The 15150-nt window shown below is 41.1% G+C and overlaps 1 protein-coding gene across 4 annotated transcripts in view; it reads right to left on the bottom strand.

The window, feature by feature from the left end:
• TNC (tenascin C) overlaps positions 1-15150 on the bottom strand; it is a 65331-nt gene that overhangs the window by 13253 nt on the left and 36928 nt on the right. For 2 of the 4 annotated variants that reach the window (XM_062011299.1, XM_062011302.1), the window contains exons 11-13: positions 11541-11813; positions 9227-9499; positions 985-1257 (exon numbers count right to left, since the gene is read on the bottom strand). The exons of 1 other annotated variant lie outside the window; for it this stretch is intronic. In XM_062011299.1, the coding sequence (XP_061867283.1) occupies positions 985-1257; positions 9227-9499; positions 11541-11813 (819 nt within the window). The remainder of the gene's footprint in view (positions 1-984; positions 1258-9226; positions 9500-11540; positions 11814-15150) is intronic. One more of the 4 variants, XM_062011300.1, reaches the window with a different exon arrangement.

The following is a 15150-nucleotide window of genomic DNA, read 5'->3' as shown; positions in this document are numbered from 1 at the left end:
TTAAAATGATAACTCTTTTTGTTGTTTAAATCAATCTCAGGAATTAAACCACAGCTTTGAGAAGTTTTTACTTGACTAATATCTGCTTATTTTCATTAAAAAGAAATCATAAAAGAAAAAATATTCCAGATAGTTACAAATAGCACAAACTTCCTTCTCCTTGGTGCTGAGAAGATGAGGCTCTGTTCTAGCAGAGACTTTCCAGAAACATGTATTGATTTAGGCTAACTTCAGACATAGACATTTGCAGTTACAATGTCGTTTCATTAATGTGAAAGGCAAGAATTCCAGCTTTATAGAATTAAGGATTAAAGCCTCGGTATCTTTAAAACAAAATGGTATGAATTGGTAGTTGCACCTATGTGTCTTCTTCCTGATGATTTTACCTGGGTAAGTCACTACACTAATTTACATCAGAATTTTTGACACACAAGAATGAGAACATAAAGCAAGTTCTGCTGAGGGAGTTCAAAGCTTTTGTTTTGCTAGAAACTCAAGCTTCTTTTGAATTGTTGAGCACATGTTGCTCCTGATAAAATCAATCTAAGCTAATAATGTTAGTCCTTTACTGATCAAGCCATAAATAAGCTTCTCAGCACCTCTGGTAAATTCATTTTGTCATAACTCTTTCCTAGGGAGGTAAACTGTTGTGAAGTGGTGACATGTCATTCATCCCAGGTAACCACTGAAAAATGCTGATACAGAGACAATATTCCTCATCTTTCAGAGTCAGTGCTTGAATTTACTGTCTAATTCCAGGCCATTAAAGTAACTAAGTAAAACCGTATTAAAGAAACTGATGAAGTTAAGGAATGTGAGATGATTGATTATAAATTACACCACATTTACCAGTAATTTGGATAAGGGACATGCAGGAGACAATTCAAACACCTCAGTTACTGTCCAAGCTGGTTATGAAAAGGAGAGATGCTGAAAGAAAACAGGCATGAGCACGTTACGCTTTCCTTACTCGGGAGACAATACCTGTGGTTGCTACTGCATTTACAGGTTGGGAACGCCGTCCACTGCTAACTCCATACAGCTCAATCTCATATTCAGTACCCTCTTTCAGCCCTGTTATATCCTGGGTGCGCTCATGGCCTGGTATTATTAGTTCCAGTGGATCAGATTTCCTTTTGGTATCCCTGATTTTTAGAACAAAACTGTCGAAAACCCCATCATCTGCAGTCCAGGACAGACGGAAGCCATCGGGAGTAGCATCTGAAACCAGGAGGTTGTCGACCTCGGGTTCTGCTTCTAAAAAAGGAGAAAATAGCAGCAGGGAAAGAAATAATTTTTTTTAATCAGTTGATTAGAGACCTGCCTGAGGTCTGGACATAGCACACTGCAAGAATCCAACCACAGTTCAAAGAAAGAGAAACAATCTGCCAGCTATTGAAAAAAAAGGGAAAATATTAGCATTATACACATATTAAAGAAGATTTATGTGAGTGTGTGCAGGCTCATTCAACCTTTCACTCTTCAACAGCAAATCCACTACATGGACATACACCATTTGCCTCTGACATGCAGTTACACATGCTAATAGTAAGTTTCATGTGCATTTCTCCCTTGCTACCTGTGTGAAACCCTTATGTATGATAAAAACAAGCTCTTGTTAAGAATTGCAGGCATGCCTGTAATGTTGTCAGGCCTCTCTCTGTTAGGAAGACAACACAGAAGTCACCTGAAAGAATTTTTTTCTTCATGCAAGACCCCTATTTCATGCACTTATGGCATCTGGGATGCTTCCAGTCAGGCGAATCCTTTACTTGGATATTGAAGTTGCAAAGAGGAATCGTGACAATTCATAAACAGCACACTTAAATCCAAATGCAAGACCTACTGTCTTTAGTGAAAGCACCCATTCAAGAGGATCTCAGGAGCTGTAAGTTATGAATTACCTGCAAAATATCTTTAGCTCAGTATGGTCAGGCCTCATTACCTACAGAAATGCCACTGGAGTGGTTACTATCTTACAGCATCTCCAACCCACTTCTTCCACAGAAAGACATTCCTATTTACTTTCTGATAAGACTCCAATCAGATAACTGCCAGCTTTACTGCTGCATAGTCAGCAACATGCAAATGAGATGACGGAGATGGGGCTAGAGAATCAGTCTGCAATGACTTTTCCAGAAAGTTCAAATGTAGCTGGAAAACAGCAGCTATGATGAGGTTGAAAACATGAACTAAGGATTTCTGGAGAGAGATGCCAACTTTATGGGTGGCTATGATAGCATTCAATGGTCTGTGGGTGGAACCCACACAGAGAGTGAAGGAAAGGAAGACAAGGGCAAGAAGTCCAGTATGGCTCCTCCTGAAGGTCCTGTTGGTTGGCAAGTTGGAGAATGCTGAAGTGCCCAGCAGTTGTTAACAAGATGAGCTCCCACATGCAGCCACTTTTCTTTAAAGATATCAGTTAGAAGTACCTACATGACCATACCAGAAGCCTTCACCCCTCAACCCTCATGCACATCCACAGGATCCCTCATAAAGACAAAAGGGAAACATCAAGTTAAAAGAAACAGAATTTCATTGGTGGACCTATCATAAACCAGGAGGAGTTATGTGTAGCCACGATGCAGAAAAGGATGCAAAAGCCAAAGTTTGCTTTGCAAATGGATTGCATAAAACATCTCCCATGTGAGAGGAAAAGCAAGAAAGGGTGGAAGAGAACAATTTGTTCACATTAAAATACCTGTAACAGCCACAGTGCTTAGGGGCTTTGTTTGGTGCCCCTTGGCAAAACCATAAAGCATAACCTCATAGCCAATGCCAGTAATAAGGCCTTTAAGCTTCAGTTGCCTCTGGGCTCCCGTAAGGAGGAACTCCTGTGGGTCCAGCAGCTTGCCAGAATCCACCACGACTACTAGAAAGTTGTCAAAGGCATTCTCCGATGCCATCCACGACACTGTGAACCCATAAGGGTTAATATCAGAGACAGTTAGGTTTTCCAGTGGGGGCATGGCCTCTAAAAGAAGGGAAGGTGCAAAAACACACACACACACAAAAGAAGCGAAAAACATTGCAAATTAGACAGTGTCACAGATTCCACTAAACACAAATCACATTTTCCCCCAAAACATGGATTTAATAGAAGTGCATGGCCAGGACCACAAGATTGGAATTTTCAATGGAGCCCCCAGAAGTTAGATGCTCAATTCTTGATTCAAGAGTATCTCAGCACCTCAGCTCACAAGCTCCGTTGAAATTCCTTTCTGTTACACATGCACTGTAAGTCAGTTATAACCAATTACTAATGCTATGCATACAGCTATTATTTCCTTCCACTTGTGTCCACCATCAGTGCTTTAGGGACAAGCCTCAACTTTGGTATTCACAATTCCTGTATTTTGCCTCTTTACCTCTCTACTTCACGTGAATATCTCCAGCTTTCCCTTTCAATGGTGGAAGGCTCAGAGATACCAGAACTGTCAGAATCAGGACACTGATCAGTAAGGGTCATAGTCAGGGCAAGTACTAAACACTTGCAGGATTGTTTTTGCAGGGGATAGGAGAGCAGCCAGAGTTTGCTCTGGCTAAGGGCAGAAGCTAGTGACTACAGAGCAGAACAATTATCTGTCCAAAGACCTTCACAGGCAGCTGCTAGTGTGGTATGATGACAGCTTAAAGAAGTTCCAGTGAGGCGTCTTTGCCCATGATCACGACATTCATCAAAGTTTAGAGGCTGGGGATCAATTCCTCAAAACTTTCCCACCAAGTCTCTGAAAATAAAGAAGGTCAAATTTTCACTAGATAGTTTCTCAGTGTATTTTGCTCACTCTGACAAGTAAGGAAAATCTGACAAAGTCAGATAGGAAAATACACTGTCTGCTGAGCCCTGGCTTTGATCCTGGATCCCAAGCAGTGCTTATATTTCTCTAAATTATTTGTCAAACCTTGCTTTGCTGGCTCAGGAGCTAACTCATCTGATCTTCCAATCACTCCAATTCCACTCACTTATGTAAATACCAGTTAAACACAGAACTTTCTCTGGGAAAGGGTTTTGGGTTTGGTTTTGACATTTCCAGACTGCTGAAATTGATATTCTGATAGAATTTGGCATAAAAATGTTCATGTCTTCACCTTTGTGTGACAGATTCAGCTTGAGTTTACTGGATTTGAAAACATTTCTGGAGTTTGCTTACTTCTAATCGAGTAACCTCAGAGTCACATTTTAGATTGGTCTCTGGGAGAGTGGGTAAACAAATTAAGAGCTCAAACTGATGATTTTGTTTTCCTGGGATATGACTTGAGTGACATCAGCTCTCTAAACTCATCAGGTTTATGTGAACTGCTGGCACATCCTTCTGCTGTGTAGAGTGCCACATGCTTACCTAGCTGTGGGAAGCTTCTTCTCAAAATACCAATGTCTATGGTTTATTTTCAAGAAGGAAGCATTAGTGTTTTGCTAGAGCAAAAGAGCAGGGGTTTTGAAAGCAGAGTTGCTTGTTTCTGACTATGTAACTGAATCTCATTAGGGGCCAGATCAGAGCTGGTGCAAGTTTTAACCTTTTGCCTTAAGGTGGGAATTGCCTTTCGCAGAAACTGACTGTTCAAATGCTGTGAGGGATGCTGCTACTGCAACTGGTGCTTCCACTGCATGTTATTGAAGAGAGGAGAGAAAGAAGGCCTCAATTTCTCCATGAATCCTGTTTAGGACATTCATATGTCAATGTGACAAGCTCTAGTAGCACATACTGGCCAAAGAAGGTGAACACCTTGGCATTGATTTCATTATCTAGGAGGTATATGATGTACAACTGATCCCAGTCAATATCTGACCAAGATATTCAGACATAAGGGATGTGTTGAGGAGCCATCATAGGACAGCAGAGATTCTAACATCCAATCCTCTCTGGAATCTTCAGATGCAACTACTGAGTATAAAGCAAACTTTCCCCTAAAACTTCAGGAGTCAAAAAAAGATTATTAGACACGGGGGAAAAAAACCAGAGGGCTCTTAACTCACTTGAAGCTAGTAGTCCCCCCAGAAATCATTTTTTAAGGCCAACATGACTGGTCTGACCCATTCTTACACTAAGTTAGCAAACAAAACTTTTGTTGCTGGACAAGATATTCAGTGCTGTAGAGAGGTTTTTGGATTTCTTTTCCCCATGCTGGAATATACATTCTATACACATATTTTTATAGACTTCAAACCTTTAAGCAGGTACCTGTCATGACAAAAGCAGTGAGGGGCTCTGTGTGAACACCTGCATTGGTGGTCCCTTTAATGTTAATGTCATAGCCAGTGTAATCTAGCAGGCCTGAGATGTGAGCACTGCGAGCACCTCCTGACACCGTAAGCTCCTGGGGTTCATGTTCTGCATAGGTATCTCTAATACGTATAACAAACTTGGCAAAAGGCCCATCTCTTGTGGTCCATGAGAGGTTGAAGCTGTCAGGGGTAACGTTTGTGAGTGTGAGCGTGCCCAGCTGTGGCTCAGCCTCTAAAGGAGAAAGGAACACAGGTGAAGAGACAGTGTTACTCTGAGGGGCTGGGGGAATTAGCAGTGGAGGTTTATGAATCATAGAATCGTAGAATGGTAGGGGTTGGAAGGGACCTTTAGAGATCGTCTCGTCCAACCCACCTGCTAAAGCAGGTCCATCTAGATCCTAAGGGTAAGGTTGAGTGCTTTACCCTTACTTTGCAGTGGTTGAAGAGAAAAAAAGCAGCATTGCAAGTGCTATTTTGTAAGGTTTTGGAAAGAAGCCTCTGAAATTAGTGCTGATTTTCATTTGCTTTTCCATTCAATTCTCTTAAGCAAACTCGATTTCCCTAAAGAAACATGAGCCTGGTTTACTGAAGCACCAACAGTCCTGTGGTAAAACCACAGAAACTGCAGAAACTCTGCACTGAGTGTTTGTTGAGAATACAAACCCACAGCAATTTCAAAAGAAGTGAAGTAGGACTCAGGCAGCAATCAGGTGAGTCCAAAACAGACATCCTTGAAATCTCACTTCAGCTTCTGTTTCCTAGACTTGCAGATATCTTTTTTTTCCCCCTTCTATTTGGACTCTGAGGAGTTTTAATCCTAAAAGTTATTATCTCAGCACTAATCTCGGGACAAAACCTCCTTGGACTCCACAGATAATGTGTTCCTCATCCTCTGATTAGGCACAATCAGAGAATTTCTAATAGAATGAACAAAAAAGCCCCAAATTACTGTTGTTGTTGTCCTTGCTGTTGTTCTCCTTTCTGACTACTCAGCAGTCAGAAGAAAAGCAGCAAAGACTTTTCTGTTAGAGGAAAATCAAAATCACATTTCTCCCCTGTCAGGGGAGAAAGTTGACCTTCAGGTTATGGGGGGGAAAGTTCCTTGTCCATTCTACATTAAAGCTATTCCATTTAGCATAAAATCGTTGAAGATTCATCAGAGCACAGAGAGCACAAACATGACCCAGCAGTGAGGTTTTCAGAGAAACCTGTGTCTGCTCTCAGGGCTGATTTTCTATTTTTTCTCTTGCCAACTGAGTACAAACCAAGAACACCTTGGGAAACAGACAGTAAATACAGGGAAAATAACCATGAACATGATCCATGCTGGGAGAAAAGCAAGACAGATATATCCCACTGACAAAGAGAGCACTGAAAGAATGAAATCTTGTTCTTAACTAAAACATGAACTACTGCAATATGTTCCAACTTTTACTCATGTCCCTCATTGCAAAACTTTTAACCAATAGTCCACTTTCTTCTCTGGAATTGTGTAGGAACAGGTGAATCCAAGTGTCCCCAATTAAGCACACATGCTGTTGTCATGCTGTCCATAAGTGACCATCAATGCCTTCATGGCTGACAGTGAATATGTCACCATGTAAGCATGGTACTTCCAAAGACAGAGGAGGAGATGAGAAAATGTCCACAAAGCAAGCAGACTTGGGTGGACAGTCCAATGAAACTGAGCATGGAACAACCAGCCCCACATGCAGGTCAGAGAGGACAAACTGATCCTTTCCAATCCCGTCCTGAAATGGCCACATTCCTTCACATGCCACTTGCTTCCAGTCAGGCACGTTCACATCACCACACACAGACTACAAAGAACACTACATGCAAAATAAATGGAATTTGTCTCCTTGGGCAAGTCTTAGTGATCTCCTGACACCCTGGAATCACCAGCACCATAGGAAAAGCTCTGACATCCAGTGAAAGGACAGAATTAGAGACTCAAAGATAGCAATACAAGTGACAGCGGTGGGCTGACCAGAAAGGGTGGACTTGCTTTTTGAGTCTCTCTCTGCTGGGAACACATGAAAATGCTAGGCAGAGAAGAATATCAGAACCAGCACAAGGTGGCCAGGTCATTCCATGCATTTTTGGTTGGTCATTTAGCATGCTGCATGAAACTCACACAAGAGATGCAAATATCTCGGAAGACATTTGGTTTAAAGAACAAAGAACCCAAATGGCATGCAAGTGCCTCTCCAGGCTGATAAAGATATGAAGGGCTCCCACCCACAGCAAAGAAAGTGAGTATGGGATGAATAAGAATTTTATTCCATCTTGAGTGCAAAGATGCTCTGTGAAAAACATTAACCATCTGGAGCAAGTCAGTTATATATACACAGAACTTGCAGATAAGTGTATATATAAGGAAACCAATCCTGGTTTACTACTGGCTCCCTTAATGCTGGGGGCACTTTTTCAGCCTTTTCCATTGCCTCAGATCATTCTTTTTGCCAAGTGCTCTCAAGCCTGATGTATTTTAGCTTCCCCTCATAGTGATTTACCAAAGGAACGATGATGAGTTGGAGCCATGTTTTAGAGCAGTTCCATGGACAGCAAAAGAAAGAAGAAAAAGCAAACCTGGAAGGTGAAACAGTGAAATACCTGTGGTTGCCAGTGCTGTCAAGGTCTGACCACCATGCCCATCAATTACACCATGGAGTTGGACAGTGTAATTAGTGGCAGCTTTGAGGTTGGTGACTACAGAGCGCCGGGAGGTCCCTGGCACTGTGTGCACCAGGGAGTCCAAAGGGAAGTCAGAGTTTCTGACTTCTAGAATAAAATGGTCAAAGGCATTGTCCTGCACTTCCCACATGAGTGAGATGCTGTCTGAGGTAGCATTTGATACAGTGAGTTTGCTAAGAAGAGGTTCCTCTACTACAGGAAGAAAAACAAATGGAAATGTATTGAAATTATTAAAACCCAAAGCAACAACATCAAATAATATAGAAGTTTGAATGCACATAAGCCACAGGTCACGAAGATCTTGTGACCTTGTGTTTTTCTTCATGTTTTTTGTACCACCACCCCTGCAGTCACCCTGCCCATGTTACCCACGACTCAGTGAGGATATTCAAAATCTGCTGATGTTAGAAACTGCAACTCTGTTATCTTGTTAGTGAAGTGTGATATTTTGCTCAATGTCATTAGCTGTGTTAATCTATTGCTGTGACAACTTTCCTAAGATCATGTTCAGCAGGAAAAATTTAGTAGAGATATTAAATGAGCATAACTTGAGCTATTATCTGCCTACTATGAGAATGCACTTGCTGCTTCCATAGTCCACTCTTTCCACTTTCATACTCTAATTGGCTAGAGCATATTGAACATTTGATTTCCCTGTCTTTTCTGGAAAAACTGTTGGCTGTAAAACTTCAAGATGTGCAACAAACCAACAACTAAATGCCTATCTATGTCACTCACCAACATCAAGTCAAATAGGCTCTTTGAGTCTCTCATGCAATGTAAACTGAATTCTGAAGTTGAATTCAAGCAATGCATCTGACTTGCAGGAGTCTGCAGACACAGACTGATATGTGCCTGAAATTTCTTTAGAGAATCAGGATAAAAACTGTTATCTAGAAATCATCTCATCTGAAAGAAATTCTGACTTCTCTAGACTGGCCTCTTCTTGATAGGTGCAAACATGTTGCAAGGCTAACCGTCTCCCTCTTGGTTCTGGGGATATTTGTTTTGCTTCTCATCTGTGTTAGAGATTGCCCCAACCTTAATGTCTGAACAAAAGCAAACCTATTGTGTGAATGAAATCACATCACAATGTAATTGACTGACTTTGCTGGATGGGATGGTGGATTAACATTCATAGTTCAAAATATCTCCGGCAGGTCTTCCTTAGAAGGTGTCAAACAATGAGGTAGAGGTTTTGGTAATGGGTAGACTGATGGGGTAGCTGAGGGCAGGGAAAGGGGCACGACCTGTAAGGAAGAGTTAGAAGAAAGGAGAGTTAGCATTGAGGTAGGTTTTATGTACCTGTTGTAGCTGCAGCACTTATTGCCTGTGTGCGGAAACCATGAGAGATCCCATAGAGGTAGACAATAAAATCAGTGCTGGGAGAAAGCCCTGAGATATGAGCAGTTCTTGAATTGCCTGAAATGTTGAACTCCACGGGCTCCAGCAACCTGTTAGAATCAATAATTTCAATAGTAAAGACGTCGAAGTCTCCATCGGTGGTTGTCCAAGAAAGATTGAAGCTTTCAGGAGTAATGTCGGAAACGGTTAGCTCAGCAACTTCTGGGTGCACTCCTGAGGAGGGAAACAACATTGGTCAGAAGGGGACAGCCCTGGACCTCCTCCTGCTAAGAAATGCTGTGCTTCCTCTCTGCTCATGCTGGCAGCACTCCAAGCTGCCATTGGAGAAGAAGATTTGAGTAAAAGCTTGCTCTAAGCAGAGAGGTACTGAGGGGAAGAAATCAAACGAAAGCATCTCAAAGTGTTCAATAAGAAAAGATTAAAAGAAAAACAAAAACCCCAAAGCTTGAAAGCTATGGCTATTTCCCTCCAGGAGCAGCCATGTGTCTTTGAGATCTGAACATGAAAGCAGATGCAAAAGAATGCCCTGGGGACATTTGGAAAAGTCAGCTTCCAGTTATAAGAGAAGTTAAAACTACAGCTTTTGCTTTATCCAAAGGGAAAGGTTGTGGTTTGTTTGCTCTTCCAATTTCCCTTTCGGCTTAAGCCTATGAAAGCTGGCATGGGATTTTGGAGCTGTAGCCAGAAAGCAAAATAGTGATAGCTGTCTTGGGGTTTCTTCCTCTCTGTAGACATCCCTAATGCGTCACAGGAAGGCTCAGAAAATTATGACAATTGGAAGTCCCCAGAAGGGAAAATTTTGAAAAGCTGAGTGCTGAGCATGACCCAGAAAGGGAAGGGAAAACCTCAGCAGGGCATCTTCTGCTGTTTTCATTCGGTTAATAAAAAGAAAGTGCATTGCATATTTAGACAGGACACCCATGATGTCTGTTTTCTTGTTTGTCCCTGTACAGCCTCCTTTGTCTAGCCGCATTTGTCTGTTTTCAATGGGCAATCTGCTACCAGCTCACACTCAAGACTCTCAAAGCACAGGACTTCTAGCCTGCAGCGAGGGACAGCCCAAAGCAAGTGCCTTGTGCCAGACATGTTTCTATCTAAGCCAGGCTGCTTAAAGCATTATTGAAGCAAGGAATCTCTACTGTGTTTCATGTGTTAATTCTGTTTAGTTGTTCTGTGTAATTTTTATCCCCTTCTGGGATAGATAATATGTGCTTGGGGAAATCAAATATGAGCAAGCTCTGGCCATCTCACAATCACAGAAGGTTGTAAATGTCTGTATGAAAGCCCAGAGGCAGCAAATGTTACCTACAAGAAAATATGTGAAGGAAGAGCCACTGGTACTCCTTTGTTGCCAGTTAATTAATACCCTGTTCATTACCAATAATCATAACACCTCGAAGAACCAGTGAGGCATGCAGGACAGACATAAGTATATATTTACCTTTCACAGTCAAAACTTATGACAAGCTCTCATGTAAAACTGCTGTCTTTCAGAAGATTAGCCAGAAAATTAGTTTTGTGGCTCCTGACTTGTTACATGTCACCTTCTGACAATGTGGGGCTTGCCTGCCTTCCTTCTTGTAGGTCAGTTTTATGTCACAATACTTATACTGAACTACTTCTTCTTGCATTTTATCTTTTCCAGACCAATTAGGCTGTTTTACAATCTTAGGTATCTAAATATATGATGCTACTCTTGGAAGGAATTTGTGCTCTTTTCTGTATGAGAACATAGAGGAGGTGTCTGTCCTTACCTCTGAGGCAGATGCACACGCTGTACACCTGAGCTTATATTCACACAGAAGATAGTGCATAAGCTCAGAGGCAGCTTCTGAAGGGTAAAAACTAAACATACTCTCAGGCTTTGATTACCTGGGCTATAAAGAACAGATTTGTATAATTTTGCAAAGCAATCCAGACTTTCCTGAGCATGTACAACAGCCACTTGGAGTTTCCTGTTAGTGTCAACCAGCAGAAAAGCAAGTAAAAGGAACAAAATAATACATCCCGAGGTGGCAGAAAAAAAGCATTCCTAACAGTGAAGGGTCCATGGGGGCACTGAAACTCTTATTGGAAAGTTTGACCATGAGATGTTTCCATGACAGAGATGTTCAGCCAAGCTTTAACAAGTTCAGTGCATCCCATGCACAGCCAAGTGAGCAAGGTTTGCCAAGCAGTTGCAATAGCTCTGGCTCACATCCTTGTCTGCAAAGTAAGGGAGCCATGAGACTGTGTGAGTAACTCGGAAAGATACCTGTCACGGTTTCAACAGAAAGGGGTTTGGTCCTGTAGCCTTGAATCACACCATAAAGTGTGATGTTATAAGGTGTGTTGGCTTTGAGGCCTGTAACATTCACAAAGCGCAGCCCGCCCGGGACTGTGATATTCCATCTTTCTTCAGGATTGTCAGACTCCTGCACCTGAATGATAAAGTTCTCATAGGCCCCATCAGCTGCTGTCCAGGTGAGCTGGAAACCATCCCAGCCAGTCTCTGATACCGATAATTTTCCAAGCTCAGGTTCCTCCTCTGAATAAGGACAGAGAGTCAATCAGTTACTCAGATTACAGACTAGTGGTGATGACATATTATTTAACAATCTTCCCTGGTAATGAATTTCACTTGTAATCAGTGACAGGAAAATTCACTCCCACTCACACACATTTGCATTCTCAACTCCCCAGCTAACTTGTAAAGTCTCTTCAGAGATATGGCAAAATAGAACAGTAAGAAAAGAACTGCAATAATTAATAACAACCACATTAATGTCAAAAGACAGCTCACAGAAAGCAGCTTATAGACCATCTTAGAGCAGCAAGTGTTTTGCCAATATAGCTTACAACTCTCTATGAGAGATGATGTACTATTACCACTTTACTGCACTGTTAACAACTCAGTATTTTCCTCTACAAAGTGACCATGAAGACTGCAGTAATGCCTGTTGTAAGGATAGGACGACACTGAGTTTAGAGTACTTGGGATTCAGATGTTTATGCTTTTAGTTGTGGCCACAAGGAGGATGTTATTTGTTCTTCCAAACTATTTCTAATCTGAAATAATAAAGAAGGGGAAAATTCTTCCATGTCCAGTATGTCTTTAGTTTAATGGAATTCTGTTCCATAGATTAAACTATTCTTCCCATAAAACCTTCCTTGGAGGCAGAGAAGCTTAGACTTTCAGAGTTTCTAAGAGTAATTTAAAATTGAAATCTACATTCACAGCAGTTTTCCCAGAAGCCATCACAGGGTGGCCAAGGAAGTTGGGAACCATCAGAGCAAACTCTCCAATGCTGTTAAATCTGAAAGCAATTTCCATTCTCAGCAAGAATGGAAAGCCCTCTGTAACAGAGTAAATACAACTGATTCCTTAAAATCAGCAGTCATATAGAAAAATGACAGACAGAAAATGACCTGTTTTTTTCTCTACATGGAAAATCTTACTATAGGATTTATTATTGGCCTGTGGATTGCGGTTACTTTGCACTTGCCTTATTTATTTGCACTTTTGACCCATAAGCATTATAGCAAGAACAAAGTTTGACTAATCCCAGTCTGTAAGTCTAAGAATTTATAAGAAATGATGAAGGGAAATTGATCTGATTGTCAATTGTAAACTTCAGCTTTAAGCTTTATGCATATTTTAAGGCAAATGATAAGGAGATGTTGGAATGAATGAAAATTAGGCTCAGCAACATTACTTATATAAATTTTCCTCCTGTAAAAATCAGAGTATTGTAGGATTGCTGCAAAGTCTTATATAGGTAGCTGGAGTTGTATTTTTAGAGACTGAGCAGTCAATTATCTCCAGTGAGATTCACTAATGTAGAGTAAGTTGCTGCTACTCAGGAACACAAACGTTTTGACAAGCTTTTCCCGTTCTGTTAGAAAGGAAGAGATCGTTTGTGAAATAACACATTGATGTTCAACAAAAAAGTATGAATCCAAAGGTGATTTGCTTTGTCAGGAACAGAAATGAGACTCATTGAGGCAAAATAGGAATCCTGTCAAAATAGCATCATTTAGCTGCAAAAGAGAAAGCAGGTCAAAAAAAGGAAATGGTTGTATCAGAAATAATCATCTTTTGGTGGCAACAGAAACAATTAAAACCAACATATTTCCTTAAAATGAAAATGAAAGTAAAGCAAAATGTTATAGTAAGGTAAAAACCTTTAAGTAAAAGCTTGATTATATTAATTAATGCAGTAATCATCAGAGCTTAAAAGCAATTCAGATTTCTCTGAAAAGGGCTCAGTTTCATTCACCTCCAAGGTGCAGAGTCCCTTTTCCTCCCATTTGTTTCTCATGCATGTCTGAAACAGAAGTGCACACAACTCCATCATGCTCTCTGGGGACCAAGAGATTTTCATACCAAATCATGCACCAACAAGGACTGCTGGAGACCTCCAAAAGCCTCATCCAGAAAGCATCCAACATATATGAGAAACCAATGACAACGTCATGACAAATGATATAAAGGGATGATGTTTCTTTCTTTTTAAAAAAAAGATCAAAGCATTGAGAGATGAGACTGCTCCAGCCTTGTAGCAGGTGTGAAATAACCTCTGTGTTTCCATGAAAATATTTTATCCCATATTGTGAATTTGGTTTTGGGTGATGAACAGGTACAATCATTGTTCTCCAGCTAGGTTGCCTGGATATAAACTAGTACTTTGTTCATTATTGAGCTAAGCCCTGTGACTGTTGCCTTGTTTCCTCATGAAATTCATGTAATAAGGGTAAGAAGTGAATCAGAAAGCTATACTCCCAATGTTTTACAATCTTTTTTTTTCTCTGACATCACCACTTCCATGCCAATGCTGCAAACTGCAGCCTCCTTGCAAACTTTCTTGTGCTTGAACCATAATCCAGATAAACATCTGTAACATCTTGCTATTTTCAGGTGCCTTGTAAATAGCAGATGCATCAATGTCTCTCTTTGCATGCAATTTGAAAAGAGAAAAATGATGCTACATCCCCTCAAAAGACGCATGGGGCATCGTCCATGCTGCACTCAAGGCTCTCATTCCACAGCAATAAGAGTTTTACCCCGTGCAAAAGGAAGAAAGATGAAAAACAACTAAGAAGAGATGCATCATTCCCAAAGCCTGGCGTCTCTGCAGCACAGACATGAAGTGTTCTGTTCCAAAGCAGAAAAGGAATAGATGGCTAATGAATCCATAGAAAATACCTGTAGCAGCTATGGCTTCCAGGGACCAAGAGAGCTGACCTTGAGTGCTTCCATGGAGGTTAATCTGGTATTGTGTGACAGCTGTGAGATTGGTAATTTCTGTTTCTCGGTGATTTCCCGGTAAAAAGATTTCCCGTGTTCTGTTTAAACCGGACAGGTCTTTCAGAGTGACAAAGAACTGATCAAACACCTCATCCTGCGCTGCCCAGGACAGGATGAAACTACTGAACGTCCTGTGTGTTATAGTAAGGTCATAAAGAAGAGAGCCAGTGGCTTCTGAGGTGGGGAAGTCAGTAGGCACTGAGAGCAGAGCAGGAGAATCAGAGCTGGGGTTTGTTAAATAACTTAGCTCTGTAGGTGCAGGACTGGCAGGATTAAATGACGTTTCATTGAATAATTCTCCAGATGTTGTGACTAGATGTGCTAAACAGAGGTAAATTACAAGTTAAAATTTCCTGATAATAAAGACAAAGACAGCTAACATCTGATACAAAACAGTTTGTGTGCTTTTTGTTAAAGAGCTCTAAGAACAGATAAAGCAGGTAACTACTTTTTTTGGAGACTGAATCCAGGCCACAAGCAAAAGTATTGAATGCAACATGGCTCTCACAACCACACTAACAGATCCAGAGCAACAACCATTAAACACAGCAATGAGCAGAGAAATGGGCACATTCTC

Source organism: Colius striatus, chromosome 19 (genome assembly GCF_028858725.1).
Source record: "Colius striatus isolate bColStr4 chromosome 19, bColStr4.1.hap1, whole genome shotgun sequence".
Classification (NCBI taxonomy): domain Eukaryota; kingdom Metazoa; phylum Chordata; class Aves; order Coliiformes; family Coliidae; genus Colius; species Colius striatus.
The sequence above is the reverse complement of the archived record's forward strand: the minus strand, read 5'-3'. Positions and strand labels throughout refer to the sequence as shown.